The sequence below is a fragment of the Pongo pygmaeus genome, chromosome 10 (genome assembly GCF_028885625.2).
Source record: "Pongo pygmaeus isolate AG05252 chromosome 10, NHGRI_mPonPyg2-v2.0_pri, whole genome shotgun sequence".
In the NCBI taxonomy this organism is placed as follows: domain Eukaryota; kingdom Metazoa; phylum Chordata; class Mammalia; order Primates; family Hominidae; genus Pongo; species Pongo pygmaeus.
The window spans coordinates 4,514,334-4,528,973 of NC_072383.2; the positions used below are offsets into that span (position 1 = coordinate 4,514,334).

Below are 14,640 nucleotides of genomic sequence, written 5' to 3' on the forward strand. Positions count from 1 at the left end.
ATAGGAGAATGAATAAATACATAAATTGGATTATAGGCATATAATTCAGTCTTCAAATATACTGCAGCCAAAATTAGTAAAGTAGCTATATGTATATTAGCGGGATTAAATCCCAAAAGCGTGATATTGGATTCTTAAAAATGCAAATATTGAACGATATGTAGAAGATAAAGCTTTCAATACAATACTATATACATCTTATGGCTACGCTCTGTATATATGCATTAAAACTATAAATTAACCTATAAGAATGAATAACAACAAAGTCAAGATAGCGGTTACTGCCAAGGAGAGAGTATGACACATTGAAGACAAAAATATTCCCAATTCTTCTCCTTATCCTGTGTTCACGCTCTTTTCAATGTGACTTTTTAGCACTTCTCATCAAAATGAGGAGTCTATTACCCCACCTCTTGAGTATGGGATGGCTGTGTGAACCAGATTTAATCAACGACAGAATGTAGTGGAAGTGATGGTGTGTCAATTCTCTTTTCCAACTCTACTACCACTATGTAAACACGTCTGGGCTAGCCTCACGGAGGATGACTCACGGTGAAGAAAAGTCCAGTTGTGCCAGCAGAGGTCATCTATTCCAGCCTACAGCCAGCCAACCCCCAAATATGTGACAAAGCCTAGCCCAGATAATCAGAGTGGCCTACTCGACCCACCACTGACCAAAGACTAAAAAATGAGCCCAGGTGAGACCAGAACTGCTGAGGTGACCACCCGTAGAATCGTAAAGAATAAATGCTTATTGTTTCAGCCACTAAGTTTTGGAGTGGTTTGTTCCTCAGAAGTAGCTGATACAAGGAGAGACTAGAGCTACGGGAGCAGAAGAGAACCTGCATCTGTGATCTTTTATGTGATAAAAAAGAGAGCCCTAAAGCAAATGTGGCAAAATTTTAAGCTTGAACAAAAATAAGTAGTAGGCACATGGTTATTTGTTATAATTTCTCTAACTTCTTTTTATTTTTGAAGTATTTCACGATAAAAGGAAATTCAGACAGCAGAGTCAATGTGCTACACTAGCTGAGACAGCCAAGATGATTTTTAAAAAGAAAAAGTATTTATCCTAGTGCCCCTCCCCCATCCTCATCACCACACACATAAAGTAGACTAAATAGATTAGTGATTTCTAAGTTCTGATCCTCTTCTCTCATCCCAGGACATCTCCTGTATACCTTCCTAGCATCTAATCCTCTTGCCTCAGTTGCTCATCTGCAAGACAGCAAACACATGATCAGCTTGCTGACAAGAGAGTCATAAGAGTTGAACCAGGAAAGCATTACAGGGACAAGTTGTTCATTCGGCTGCTATGTGGGTAGCAGACTTTAAATTCCATAAGTACCTCATACTATTGTTATTTCTAAAATCTAGATTCACTTCATATAAAAAATATGATAGTCCTTCCTGCTCTACTCAAATACAGGGTTAGTCACCTACCCTGTGACTTCCTCCTGACATTCAGATCCTTTGTATCTGAAGTTGTTGCCATTGCTGGCACAGATGGCATTCTGCCCATCTTCCAGGAGGATTTGTGCTTCACCTGTTGAGAATAATGAGGGTTCAGAGGATACTCACTCAGTGCCAGAGAAAGGCAGGGATAAGCAGTCTGCTTTCAAGGGGCTCAACATCTCTCTTGGCCCAACGTATGCTAATGTTTCTATTTTGATTTCCATAGCACTCTGTGTATGCTTTTTTCTGCACTGACTGTATACCTCTAGTATATGCTGGCTAGTACTGTGGTTACTGTGTGTTCTCTTACCAACTCAATTGGGCTGTAAGCTTCTTGAGGACACGGTGTCTTAAGTGACTTAGCATCCCTTCTATCTAGTGAAAGGAAGAAAGGGAAGAAGGAGAAAGGTCAGACAGGAAGGAAGAAAGGAAGGAGGAGACAGGAAGGAATGAAGGAAGGAAGGATAATAGCAGCAAATATTTATAGAATGACTATATGCCAGGTAATGTGCACTTCTTATGCAATCCTTCCAACCATTCAATGAGGTAGATACTATTATTAATTTTCCCTAGCTTACAGATGAGGAAACATGCTTAACCGGATTAGGTAATATGCCCGATGTAATAAGCCACAGCAAATAAACTGAGGAGTCAGCATTTGAATCAGGCTTAACTTTAGAGACTGTGTTCCTGATCTCTGATGTTATATTGTTGCTCAGAGTAGAGACTTTCGAGCACAGATGAGTTGATACCAGGAAATGAGAATTTATTATAAAGAAAGAAAAGGAGAGAAGGCTAGAAAGTGGGGGAGAAAGAGGGAGAGATGCATCAATACATTCTCCTCCTGCAGATGTCACACCTAACGTATGACAGATGACAGTACAGTTTCTGCTTAATTCCTGAACATCTCCAGAAAGGATCTGTTTGCATCTTTGGTAATGTGTTCCAGGTTTCATTCTCTATGCACCAAAGATATCTACAAATAGCTCTTACACCCTCGACGGTGAGAGAAGACACATACAGTCGACTCTCACAGTTCACAGTAGTTATGTTCGATAAAGTTGCTGTGAACCCTGAATTAGTGAATACTAAATCACTGCTCCCAAGGGAGATAGAGAGTTAAATTCCTGCAAGTCTCGACCACAACATTCTCATAAGCTCATCAATATATAATCTCGTTTTATGTGTGCTACTGTTGAAAGACACCTTATTTAATACACATCACTGATTCATTATCATTGAACTTTTGACAAACAGCACTACATTGCATACCTGGACAGAGCTTATCTAGACATGTGTTGTCTTCATCAGGGACATCACAACCTTCTTGCACTTGGGAACACCAGATAGCACTTGAGCACTACACTTGGACCATTCTGAACAACAAAATCACCACAAAGCAATGGAAAAAAACATGGTGCTAAACAGACCCATGAAAAGGACATTTATTTGCACTGTGAAAGCTAAAATAGGGCAGCAGAGCATCACCTTGCTCCATGTGAGCTGGGAACATATGTGTTGGGTGACTCAAACATTTTGGTGCTCTGAACATGCCCACAGATCACCTGAAAGTGCTGCCAAAGGCCCTGCTTTTTATTCTGTTGGCCAGTTACAACATCTACATGACTTTGATGTGATGAATCTATTGTCTTTGTAAATGACTGTATGCTTTTGTAAATGTCTTTAACAACAATTTCGGAGTTACAAATAAATTTTAGTGAATAGGTGATTTCATAAATATGGTATCTTCAACTAATGATTGACTGTATATAGTATGAAGTTCAGCCAGCCTTAGATTTGGATATATGAGAAAGCCTCATATGTCTTCGATTTGGACATATCCAGAACCATTTTCCTGTAGGAAAACAGGAAATGAACCGCAAGAGAGATCTGAAGTATATGGTAATTTTATCTGTGCATATTTAAATAGGACATTATAAGCACATATCGGTCCTGCAGGCAACCTCAGGAGGTTACTCCTCCTTTCCCCTGCTTTAGCTGAAATTTTATTTTCGTTATTAGAGATCATCAGCATCACAGATTACAGAAAAGCCTGCCAAGTCTTCTGTCTTTACAAGTCCCATTGCCTTTGTATAACCTTCTAGGGGCTGAATCTTGCTTGCACTATGCCTTTGTGTATAGAAGAAACTCAGTAAACACTGGCTGTTTATTGAACGAGATTCTCAGGGTCAATCTGCTATTTATGTTTTCTTGATCTCTGCCTTCCCTTTGTAACATACTCTCATGTAAATATTTCTGCCCAAGGTTGTGGTTCCCAGCTTGGGGTTCCTGGAATTAGTGATCCTTCAAGATGTTATTGAGCTATTTAAACAATCTCTCAAAAAATACATTTCACTTGGATGATGTCCCACAGGTTAAGTCAAACACCAAGGCTTTTTTTTACAAGTTTGCCTGGAATTACACAATGATAATTCTATGTATTTTATGTGGTAATACTATGCATGAGAATGCACGGTGATAATTGTAGGTGATAATACTATGTACCATTTGCTAATCAGAAGCTTCTCTCCAGACATACCTGTCTTTGATTTAGTAAAAAAGATTGCTCAAATAATTCCAATTGTTTATGTTCTCAAAACATTTCGGACAAAGATGGGATGGATAATGAAAGGTTCTTGAATAAAGGATAGAAAACCACTGATTTAAAAGGTTCTAAAAACATGGTACTTTTTCCAAATAGGTGTTGTATTCTTTTTGCTTCACATTTATAATGATTTTTATACTTCTATTACTCCTACTGAGCAAATCAGTCCAACTTCATATAAATGGAAAAACTTAAGTCACAGAAAAGCAGCCATTTTCACCTAGAAACTGAAAAATAGAAAATAAAATAAAAAGAAACTGAAAAATAGGCCTGCAGCTCCAGTCTCTAAATTTGGTGGGTTCTTTCTACAGTTCTGTGAATTCTCCCTCAGAGCTTCTAGAAAAGAAATATTTCTGTGATTTCATCTTTCTTTTGTGAAACATGTTTTCTTCTTGTGAGAATCAGCCAGGATCCAACTGAAGTGACACAAATGATGGTGTGTACTGTGCCAATAAGAGATCTCCCAACTCCCAGGCAAGCTCAGTTTCTTCCCGCTGAAATTCTTTTCCATGCATTTCTTCCATTCTGGTCACACTGTCATGCTGAGAAACAGCGGGTGCCACACTTCTAGATCAATGGCTTTGCTTGTGTGGTGCTTTGAGAGCAGAAATGGGGGAAGGAGGAGAAAGAGCAGCACAGAATGGAGACCTCAGGTTCAGTGCCTCTGCCTGATTTCCAAAGCACACTCTTAAGGCCTTGAGGGCCATTTAGGAATATGTAACTGTTTATACAAACAGAAAACGTCTAACTCACAATCCTCACCAATGTCAATGTTTGTGCTAATCTCCCCATCCTCAAAGACTCTTGTGGTCAGCTCCTCTCAACTTATTGGCCATTTACCACTGCCTCCATTCTATTTCTGCTCCTATCTGCGCCTTACTCAGTTGTCCCTTGGTGTCTGCAGGAGACTGGTTCCAGACCCCCTGCCAATATCAATATCCCTGGATGCTCCAGTCTCTTATATAAAGTGGTGTAGTAATTGCATACAACCTACACACAGCCTCCCATATACTTAATTCATCTATACATTACTTATACCAAATACAATGTAAATGCCATGTAAACAGATGTTACATTGTATTTTTAAAATTTTTATTGTTGTATTTTTTTTTTCAGAATATTTTCCATCCACAGTTGGTTGAACAGAGTGCCACCTGTACCTAGAATGCGGTCGCAGCCTAAGGTACCTTCTTCACATCACTCATGAAGCGCTTTAAACCACTCCCCTCCAAGAAGCCCTTTAGAACACTCAGAAAAAGATCCTCATCTCATAATTCTTGGTCCAAATACAAAACTCCAGACTCTTCAATTACTGCATCACTAAAATTCCCACCACTTAAGTGCATATAATTAGCTTTTTAAGTTATATATTTATTATTGGCTTGGTGTTTGTGTATTTCCATCAGTGGTAACACTATAAACATAATTCTTCCATTTTTACTACTTCTATAACAGTTGCATGTGGAAAAAGGACATTCGATAAATTTATCCTGATTTCATATGCCAAATAGTACCTTTACACAGCCCTCAGTTAAAGCCACCAGTTTATAAGTAACTTAGTGGAATGGCCTAGAGGTGACAAAGGAAGAGTTGGACAGCAGCATTCAACAAACATCCGTGAATGAAACTCTGCTCCTCCATTCCGATACCTGGGCTGCACTGATCTACCACTCTCCTGGTTTCTGCCTCTGTCTTCCCTGCTTTGCATTAGAATCAGTCTCAGTGATAACAGTGGTGCCTGAAAGACAATTTCTCCAAGAGAACTGTATAGGCTCTAAGGGCAAAATACCTGCCAAGAAGGCTCCCTGACAAATAATTTGGAGAGTTTGAGTGTCTAATGGACATACCGCTGGAGTGGGTGTTCTCCTTAGGGTTGTCTTTAGTGTTGTTACCTGGACAAACCTTTCCCTTGAGTAGAAAATTAAGACACATTCTGTTATAGGAAAGCACTCTGCTTGCCAACAGAGTTTCCATAATAATTATTACACTGAGGCATGTTAATGAAGCGTGTTTTGTTTCCTGTCATCAAGACATGCCATCTTATGACACCAAATGCCCTCCATTTCATTCTTGTGGCCAGTTACAATATCCACACAACTTGGAATTGATGAAACTATTGCTTTTCTAAACACCCGTGTGCTTTTGTAAATGCCTTTGTTTAATGGCGTTACTACTCATAGCAAATGTTATAGATGGGACAAATATATGACATGCAGCACCTGAGAAAGTAGTACCATAAGGAAAAACAATGGAAAAGGAGGGGAAACAGAGAAGAGACAGAAATGGGGATACATTTATCTGCAAAGAAAGGCAAGAGGTAGAGGAATGGTTAAGCAAGCTGAGAACGCAGGGAGGACAGAAATATAAAAATGATCTTCCTTGTCTGATTGTCACAATGTTGATGAGCACTAAAATACTGCCAGGTGCTGGTTTAGACTAACTCGACATCAAGCTTGCAAAAAAGAACACTATTTCCCCGTCCATGAAATGTTATTAATATGCGAGTGCAAGGTCACACAGGGAGGATGAGAGAGAGGGAAAAAATCCAAAACGTCTTCTGACTCTAACTTGTACATCCTTAGAAGGGGTAGATTAAAAAGACGGTTCTGAAACAGGAGAATTTAAAAGAATAAGCACATTTGTCTTATACATTTGTGTTTCTATAAAAAGATTTTCACAGGAAATTTGTACTTGCAATGTATATTTCAGTGCTTTTAAATTTTGTTTTGGCAAATAGAGTAAAAGGAAGATTTTTTTTGTATGTTTAATTAAGGCTTGCACCTGCGACAAGTCAAGCCTCTTGAAAAAGTCAAATGCCTCCATGTAAATATAATCAAGTTTCCTTTCGCAAATGTCCATGTGTGATAAATAAAAAGTTTTAGATTACTAATATTCAGAGGTAACACAGAGAAGAAAAAAAAGAGAAATTCATAAAGAGACTTGAAGTGTTTAAGTTAGGGGATGATCACTAGTTTGTGCAGTATATAAATTTTTGGAATGGTTTCACAGACATGTATCCTGATTTGTGGATTGAGTTGCAAGTTCTCTTTCTGGGCATCTTTTGCTTGACAGATTCCCAGCATAGCACAAGTTCCTGGAGAGTTTAACAATCATCTTCTGCCAGCATGTCAATCTATAAGAGTTTAGTGCTTGGATGTCAGAGTGAGTGTTGATGATACTCGGAAGATCTGGGGAAGCATGTTACTAAGTTGATAAAACATTTCTTCAGAAATACTCTGTAAGAGGAAAAAATAATAATTGCACTTGTTAAATCATCATTGATTTAAAAAATAATTTTAGAAGTATTTTAAAATATGGACCTAGTTCTACTAGGAATATGTGAGTGCAGTATGTGAAAATTATCTTTCGTGACTGACGTAACTGCATGGCCATGGACAAGGGCTGGTTTTCTGGCTCCATCTTCTGAGAACTTATGTCATTTCTGTGAAATAATATGTTTGAGTAATAGAAAAACCTCTAGATAACACTAGTGTAATCAGTAATAAAAAACCACTAATTTTGCTAAGTTCTTCACAGAATACAGAATCATCTGCTAATGTCATTATTTAAGAATCCTTTATAATCTATATAATACAAATATGGAGAAAAACAAAGGAATGATGAGTCAAGTTTTGTTCAGGGGTTAAGTAACAAATCCCTTGAGTGGTAGATGCTAATATCTTTGACAATACACTAAGTGCCTTTATCACATCCAAATACTTCTCTCCTTAAAAAACAGAAAGCGATTAGCCTTTTGTGTTGTTTTTAGGATTTTAGAGCAGGATGCCTAGCTGTATCTGTGAGAAATCTAATAAAAGAGATTAAATTGGGGTGAGATCTATTCAGATAACATACCTGTGGTACTAGAAATTGCACTGTCCTAGAAATTCCTCCATCCCATGAAGCCATTTCCATCATGAAACCTAAAATAGAAAAACAGATGTTGCTGCATAACAAGTTCTGGCCTTCAAACCTACCAGTCACTTACTGAAATTAACTGAATTCTCACTGTGGGGCTTCATGTCTTGATTTTTTAGGTAGCCATTTGCTCGTAGGATAGGCTACGCCTAAAGGACAGATAAATGTTTGCAATTCCTAATTCTTCATGCCAGGGAGGTTTAACAGAGTTTTGTCAACATGCTCTTATTTATGATTTCTCAAATCAAATTTAGTCTCCCTATAATGAAGCCAAGACAGTTTATTAAAAGTTAATAAATATGTGGCTCTATTTTTTTTCGTTTTAAGAGAATAAAGGTAATAGCAAGCTGGCAGCAGAACAAAATATAAATAATGTCTAAATAGCCTTGTATTTCAGAGGGGCTGGAGACTTATTTTGTGACTAGAAAAATAAAACTAAAAAAGCCTATTATAAAATATTTGCTTGCTAAACTATCTAACTGAGGCACTAGATTACAAGGGTATCTTTCACATTCTCTCTTCTGGGTTGCTCTACTTTCAATATTTGGGAGGAAACACAGGTGGTGGTTGTCAGAGATAAGATTATGCTCACCTTTGACACACTTGAACACAAGTTCCGCTCTCCTTAAGCACCAGGGTATAGTCATTTCCTAAAAACAGAAACGAAACATAAGATATGCTTTTCATAGAACTTTGTATAAAAAATAAAGTCAGATCTTTATTTATCTATAATGTTGACTATCCATGTTGTGAATAGATTTAGGCAACTGTTTGCTAATCCCAACTGGATTTCCTCTAGTTTTTAGGCATGCAGCTTCTTCCAGCTGTTAGACTATACTTGTGGAATACAAACTAATTTAGTTAGCCCCCTAAATACAATTAAAAAAAAACATATCCTTAATTTTTCTGGATAATTCTAAAGACAAATATAAATGACACAGGAACTCTACCTACTACTCTCAATGTTAGCATGAATAATTCTATTACACTGTATATTTGCATAAGCAATAAAATGTTTTTACTGTATAATACATTATTACAAATGAGTGGAAATAAACAAATGCCCCATCCCAGCCACCTAACAAAACAAATGCATTCATTTTTCTATGTTCCTTTCTAATCTTCAGTCAAATATGGACACAAGTGTCACTGTCAGTCTATAACCAAAACATTGATAATTTTCCACAGTATGATTAGCGTGTATGCCATTTAAAAATCTATTCCCCTTCACAAACACCAGAATTATTTTTCCCTAAATCTTCATAATTATAACTATAAAACATGTAGATTATTTCATTATTGTGATTCTCAAACTTTGTGGGTCTCAGGATCTTTTGCACTCTTAAATATTAGCCTGGTGCAATGGTGCACATCTGTAGTCCCAGCTACTTGGGAGGCTGAAGCAGGAGGATTGCTTGAGTCGAAGAGTTCAAGTCCACCTGGGCAACATAGTGAGACCCCTGCTCTAAAAAAAATTTTTTTAAATCACTGAGGACTCCAATGAGCTTTTCTTTATGTAGATTATATCTCTTGATATTTATTGCATTAGGAATTAAAACTAAGAAAACATTAATTTAAAAACAATAAACCCATTCATGTTAATATAAATAACATTTTAATGAAAAATAACTATTTTCTAAAACAAAAAAAATCTTAGTAAGTGTAATAATGTTTTAAATTTCTGCAAATCTCATTAAGGCCTAGCCTAACGGAAGATATCTGGATTCTTATATCTGTCTCTGCATTCAATCTGTTATATTATCACACAGCACATAGCTTCTGAAAAACTCACTGGACACCCGTGCAAGAATAAGAATAAAAAGGCAAATAATGTCTTCCTTAACAACTACTCAGTCTTTCATCTTTTCTAAGTAGGCTTCCATCCCATCACTCAACTGAAAATTCTTTATGTGAGATCATCAATGATTATTAATTACCAAACCTTTTCTCAGTCTTATTCTAATTGCCGTTTACTTATTGTTGTAATTCACATACCTGGTGACTACTCCTTTTCATCCTGACATTTTTCCCCCCTCTGCCCTGGGGCTGATGTATCATCAAATTATTCCAGTTCTTCACCTATCTCTGAAGGTCTTTGTGACCTCAAGGCTAGTTACCGCTATGGCTTCCTACCTAGTGTCCTGAATTCTAGTGTTTCCCCTCTAAACCACTAATTTTGGCTATTTTAAGTACATTTCTGATCATATTATACTCCTGTTTTAAGAACTTACAATTGCTTCCTACTGTCTCACACATAATATGTAAGCCTTTCTTTTACTATTTAAGGCTACATACTTTAAAGCCAAAGCTACTTTAAGCTTCTGTGACTTTTAAATTTTTAAAAATGAAGGTTTCATTCAAGTATATCTGCTCACATTTGCCTAAACATGGTCTGCAATGCCTGTCACCCACCTCCCTCCATTCTTCCTCAATCTGTTTCTTCTACCTACAATGCCCTTCTCAGTAATTCCATCTATTGAAACTGATCTTCATTCTTCAATGTCCAGCTGAATTGCCGTCTCCTCCATGCAGTACTTCCTCTTTGCCCAGCCACAAGTATGTCTCCATTTTCTGAACTCCCAAAGTGCTTTACTGTTCTTTTATCTCAATGCTCACATTTTTATCCTGTCGTTTTCCGGGAGGAAGGCAGAGGAATGTGCAGAAGGATGGGATTTATTCTTTCTCTTGATTAAGTTGTGTGCTCTCTGAAGGTAGAAGCCACTTTTTATTCACCTTTATTACCTTTACAATGCCTTCTATAATACTGAGCAATACACATGCTCAAAAACATAGGTTGAGTGAATTAGCTTTTATCCATGGACATTTAAAAAGAATGCGACTTTCTCTGTAGCCAGAAATAGGGTTTAATAGGAAGCTACTTTTAAATTTGTGTCCAAGACACTTTAAGATTGATTAATGAAAGAGGTCTAGTTTTTTAGTTGGCTAAAAAGTAAAGAATCCTCTTGGGTTAGGTTCTGGAAGCTTCTAAAAATTCACTAGAATTTTCTGATATTCAACTTTAAGTTATAACACTTTGGCTTCAAAGTTGACAGAAAGAAGAGTATTTCCTTGTAACTGCAAAGGCTGCTGCAAAAGAGCTACAGTGGTCTTATGGAGTACACACATGCATGGAGGGGCAAGTGTTTGGTTTTTTTGTCTTACTTCCTCCTAGTGAAAAGATGATGTACAGAGAGAACAAGGTGACTAAGAAATGTCTACAGCTGGCTGGGAGTGGTGGCTTACAACTGTAATCCCAGCACTTTGGGAGGCCGAGGCAGGCGGATCATGAGAGGTCAGGAGTTTGAGACCAGCCTGGCCAACATGGTGAAACCCCGTCTCTACTAAAAATACAAAAATTAGCTGGGCATGGTGGTGGGCGCCTATAATCCCAGCTACTCGGGAGGATGAGGCAGAATTGCTTGAACCTGCGAGGCGAAGGTTGCAGTGAGCTGAGATCAAGCCACCATACTCCAGCCTGGGTAACAGAGCAGGACTCCGTCTCAATAAATAAATAAATAAATAAATAAACAAACAAACAAACAAATAAATGTCTACAGCTACAGAGCAATGCTGATGGCCCTAAAAACTACAATAAAAATGTCTTATGTTTACATGGAACTTTACAATATACATAATCTAACAAAAATAACCTTTATAAATTAAAAAAAAAAAGATGCTCAGAGAGGTACAGTGAATTGCTCATGTGACAGCCTGAGGCTTGAATTTTCATTTTCTTATTAGCATCTTTGATGAGCTAAAGTTTTGAATTTTAAAATATAATTTATTATGTTCTTCTTTTATGGCTTATGCCTTTCTGGCCTAACAAATTTTAACCTGCTTAACCTGACATCATCAGGATTTTCTTTTATGTTTTCCTCTAGAAGCGTTATAATATTAGCTCTTTTGTTTAGGTCTGATCCATTTTAAACTAATTTTTATATATGATATAATGTAAGGGTTACGATTGTCTTTTCTATATGAATATCCAGTTGTTTCAACAACACTGAAAAGATTATCCTTTCTCCCACTGCACTGGCTTGGCATCTTTGCTGGAAATCAAATGACCATATATGTATGGATTTATGTCTGGATGCCTTATTCTGTTTTCTGATCCATAGTCTATTCTTTTGCCAATATCACATTGCATTGATTACTGTAACTTCATAGCAAGTTTTGAAATTAGTTAGTGTAAGTTCTTTAACTTTGTTCTTTTTCAAAATTGTTTTGGCTGTTTCAGGTCCTGTGCATTTCCATATACATTTTAGAATTAGCTTGTCAAAATCTCAAAATTACCTTATAAGAATTCTAATTGAGATTTAAATCTATAGATCAATTTTAGAACTATTATCTTGACAATATTGAGTGTTCCAATCCATGAGCACAGTATATATTTCCATTTATTTAGGTCTTTTAAAATATCTCTCAGCAATGTTTTATAGTTGCCAGGTCATTTTTCATAACATCTTTTTACTTGAAGGCATTTTAAGCTTGTCTTCAGTTCTTTAAACACAGTAATCAACTATTGTATGGTCTGTGTTTTATAATTCCAGTGCTTCAAGTCTTTGTGCATCTGTTTTTATGTTCAGACGTTTCTGCTGATTCTCATTCATGGCATCTAATTTCATTAAGGATCTACTTATTCACTTATGTTAAACATTTTATTCAAGAACCCATATGTAGGAATAAATACTATTGTATAACTGAGTATTTGTATCATCTTAAAATATTACTCTAAAACCAATCATTTTTTGAAATACTATGATAGTAATCAGAATCAAGGAATTAGTACTATTTATACTGTTTTAATGAAGCACTCATTTTTAAATATAAAAAAGCATTTTCTGACAGTAACTTTTCTTATAATCTAGAATTTACTGACATCTATGATTAGCCTTGAATTATTTCAGGCTAAGGTCAAGTCTAAGCACCACTAGTCACATGAGGACAACTAATATGAACTGTAAGCATAGAGCTTATTGAAGGGCTAGTTTTGAACACCCACAAATAGAATACATATTCCAATGCATTAAAATTAGGATACTAATGGTAATAATGAAAGATTGTAATGAAAGTTAAAATAGGGATGGGTTAAATGGTATGACCAAAAGTAGGTAGGGGAAGAGTAATCAAGTTAATTGTCCCACTTGTCCAAAGATCATCAGATTTTCCTCATTAATACCCTGCTTTCTTGCTTTGTGTATATGTGTGATTAATAGCATGGTCTAGGGCAAGTATTTGTGATACAAATTAAGAACTTCACACTTTTCAGAATGGTGTGAATTAATGACAAAATTTCATCAATGCTATTTAGAGAATATACCAAAATACCAATTTGTGACAGGACCCCAGGAAATCTTTGAAGTGACGGACATATTTTAAAAATAAATTTAATTCTCAGATGATATAAACTCTCATATTCAGTATACTTTAACTTAATGCCATTTAGCAGCGTATGACTCTAAGAGGAAACTAGACAGCTACCTGTATATGCATGTGCACGCACACAAACACACAGACACATATGTCTGAGTTGTTTTCAAATCTTCCATGTGCCTCCATAGAGACTCCATCGTAAGCTTAAGATAGAAGCTTGCAAGGTTTTTTAATCCTGTCATTTTGTCTCTGATTAAAACTAGCACCTAAAAAGAATGGCTTTGGGTACTTAGAAAAAGTAAACTGTAAGCTTTAGAATTCAATAAGGTCATGAGAAGAATGACTTATTCAATGTCATCACGAGTTGTGGTCAGCAGTTTCACAAGGAGCTCACTTCTGGAAACAAATCTTAGTATATATGATATAATAGATGGTATAGACAACATAGTGGGCCAGGTAACAGTATAGAAAGTTTTTGACCATAAGTTCTAAATAATGGAAAAGTGACTAAATCTTAGTGACATGCGTGTGATAATGCACTGTTAGAGAAATCCAATGAAGCTGGAAGGATCAGGTGGAACACTATAGACTTTATAACTGGCCAAAAATTGGGCCCTACTGTCACACTTTAGATGACACGTGCACAGAAGAGATTCTAAACCTATGAAAATGAAATTGAAATCTCAGTTCTGACTATAACTGAGACAACGCCTTCTATCTAAAGCTCACTGTTACTCAACTTGAATCCTCTCATTAGGGTAAGGCTGAACTGCAGAGTTAGCCAGTATGTTCTTTGAAGTCTTCACTGTATGTCTTGGAATTCAGATATAAGAATTATTATCTGAGTTTATGCACCAATGGGGAATATTCCAAGATTATTCTTTACTTCTCAAGTATGTGCCTCTGAGGTACTTGAAACACTTGTGTTAATAAGTTTCACAGTCCTTATAAGACGAGAAATAGTTTGGCTTTATTTCTTATTTTTTGCATTCAATATAACAGCACAGGTACAACCACTTTGAAAAACTATTTGGCATATCTACCAAAGCTAAACATAAATATACCCTGAGACCTAACAATTCTATCCCTAAGTATTTTGACAAGCTAATTTTCAACAGAAATGTCAAAAGATGTCTATTGGAATGTTCATAGCAATACTACTCATAATAATAAAAATCTGGAAAAACTACCCAAATGTTCATAAATAGTAGAATGTATAAATAATTGTGGTCTAGTCACACAATGAAATAATATATAACAATAACAATGAACAATCTATAACCATGCAC

The 14,640-nt window shown here is 36.4% G+C and overlaps 1 protein-coding gene across 4 annotated transcripts in view; it reads right to left on the reverse strand.

Moving 5' to 3' along the window:
- Positions 1 to 2,887: 2,887 nt before the first annotated feature.
- Positions 2,888 to 14,640, reverse strand: part of FERRY3 (FERRY endosomal RAB5 effector complex subunit 3) — a 52,844-nt gene continuing 41,091 nt past the window's right edge. For all 4 annotated transcript variants that reach the window (XM_054444705.2, XM_054444706.2, XM_063672341.1 and 1 more), the window contains 3 exons: positions 8,571 to 8,628; positions 7,916 to 7,983; positions 2,888 to 7,296 (listed from right to left, as the gene is read on the reverse strand). In XM_054444705.2, the coding sequence (XP_054300680.1) occupies positions 7,204 to 7,296; positions 7,916 to 7,983; positions 8,571 to 8,628 (219 nt within the window). In that variant the 3' untranslated portion in view covers positions 2,888 to 7,203. The remainder of the gene's footprint in view (positions 7,297 to 7,915; positions 7,984 to 8,570; positions 8,629 to 14,640) is intronic.